This window comes from Austrofundulus limnaeus, unplaced genomic scaffold (genome assembly GCF_001266775.1).
Source record: "Austrofundulus limnaeus strain Quisiro unplaced genomic scaffold, Austrofundulus_limnaeus-1.0 Scaffold343, whole genome shotgun sequence".
Classification (NCBI taxonomy): Eukaryota; Metazoa; Chordata; class Actinopteri; order Cyprinodontiformes; family Rivulidae; genus Austrofundulus; species Austrofundulus limnaeus.
In genome coordinates, this window is record NW_013952745.1 from 681,582 (window position 1) to 683,143 (window position 1,562).

General features: G+C 33.0%; 1 protein-coding gene across 1 annotated transcript in view; it reads right to left on the bottom strand.

The window, feature by feature from the left end:
- Nucleotides 1–1,167: 1,167 nt before the first annotated feature.
- Nucleotides 1,168–1,562, bottom strand: part of entr1 (endosome associated trafficking regulator 1) — a gene marked incomplete in the record, with an annotated part of 3,579 nt that continues 3,184 nt past the window's right edge. Inside the window, 1 exon segment of the mRNA XM_014022823.1 lies at nt 1,168–1,455. Within this exon segment, the coding sequence (XP_013878277.1) occupies nt 1,365–1,455 (91 nt within the window).

Genomic DNA, 1,562 nt, shown 5'->3' on the forward strand with positions numbered 1-1,562 from the left:
ATTACACATTTAAGAAAATAACATCCTTCAAAGTTCAGCAGAAGTTACAGGATTACATTTTCAATAAAATGCATTTGTCACTGATTATTACACAAGTTCCATGATTTTAGACCAAGATAAAATCTGTACGTGTCGTAGATCAGAGAATATGTTCTGGTGTTAACTAGAGAGCAAACTGAAACAGATGAAATGGTTTTTACTCCTCATCGAGTTCAAAGAGACAAAGTTACTGATGGTCCCTGACCCATAAAACACCAGCAGCAGAGACCTGTGGCTCCAGCTGTTGTTGGTTGATAAACATTGTTTTCACGTCAAATAAACCGGCGCATAGTAACATTATTTATTACACTATTTTTGTCCTTTTTAAGTACACTAATGTTATTCTGTTGTCATTTTTTAGTGTATTTAACTCAGAAAAAATTTTCAGGGCCCCACTTTGGGTCCCGACCCCAACTTTGGAAACGACTGCACTAGTGTCACGATCTACCAAAGTTTATGTCCACTAGAGTGAAATGAGTCTTTTGTTACCTTTTAAAGAAAGTTTAATCTCATCTCATCTCATCAGGTGAAGTCGAAGACTTCAACATTTTACAAAATATAAGTTTCACAACATAAAACTACAACGTAAATAAATAAACTATAAATAAATACTGAAATATATAAATAAGGTAAAATGTATTTTTATATAAATAAACAAAAATAAATGATAGACATGCTAAAAATGCATTTCAATATATTGATTTGTTTTTTCATCTGTATATTTATTTGATGTAATATTTAATATTTATTTAATAATTACAGTATTTGTTTTATTTATTTAATTTTGAGTTAAATGGCTTTCCATACTGTAATCAGGAAGTTTAACAATTTAATAAGAAAAAATTTTGATGTGTTTATTTATGGCCTTTAAATGACAAAGTAAAAACAAACATGATTAAGTTTTACACAATGTTCATGATCTAAATGTGGAAAAAATATCAAAGTGTTCATAAAGTCTGAATCAAAACAAAAGTTCAAATAAACCAAATGAAGGCAGGACAAAAACTAAACATAAAAAAACACAAAATGAATCATAAATGATCTCATCTGGAAATGTTTAAAATAAAAGATGAATAAGAGTTAAAGGCCACAGATTTATTACAGATTATTTATTATAAATATTAATAAATCACTAATGTAACAAATTTATTTTAATCCAAAAGTTTCTAAAGATGAAAATAAAAATGTCCAAAAACTAAAAACTTCTTTAGAGTCAAGTTGAAATTAAACATCTTCTCTCTGCTCCTTCACTGGACCTGCTGATTCCTCTGTTTCCATGACAGCCTCCTCCTCCTCCTCTCCACCCTCAGGTGTTCCAGAGGAGTTCAGGACTCTGTGTGGACCGTGGAGATCTTATCAATGGACTGCAGGAGCTGAGAGACCAGACGGAGAGTCTCCGCCTCCCCGAGGAGCTGCCTGAGGACACACACACGCACGTACGCACACGCACACGCGCACACACACACACACACACACACACACACACACACACACACACACACACACACACACACACACACACA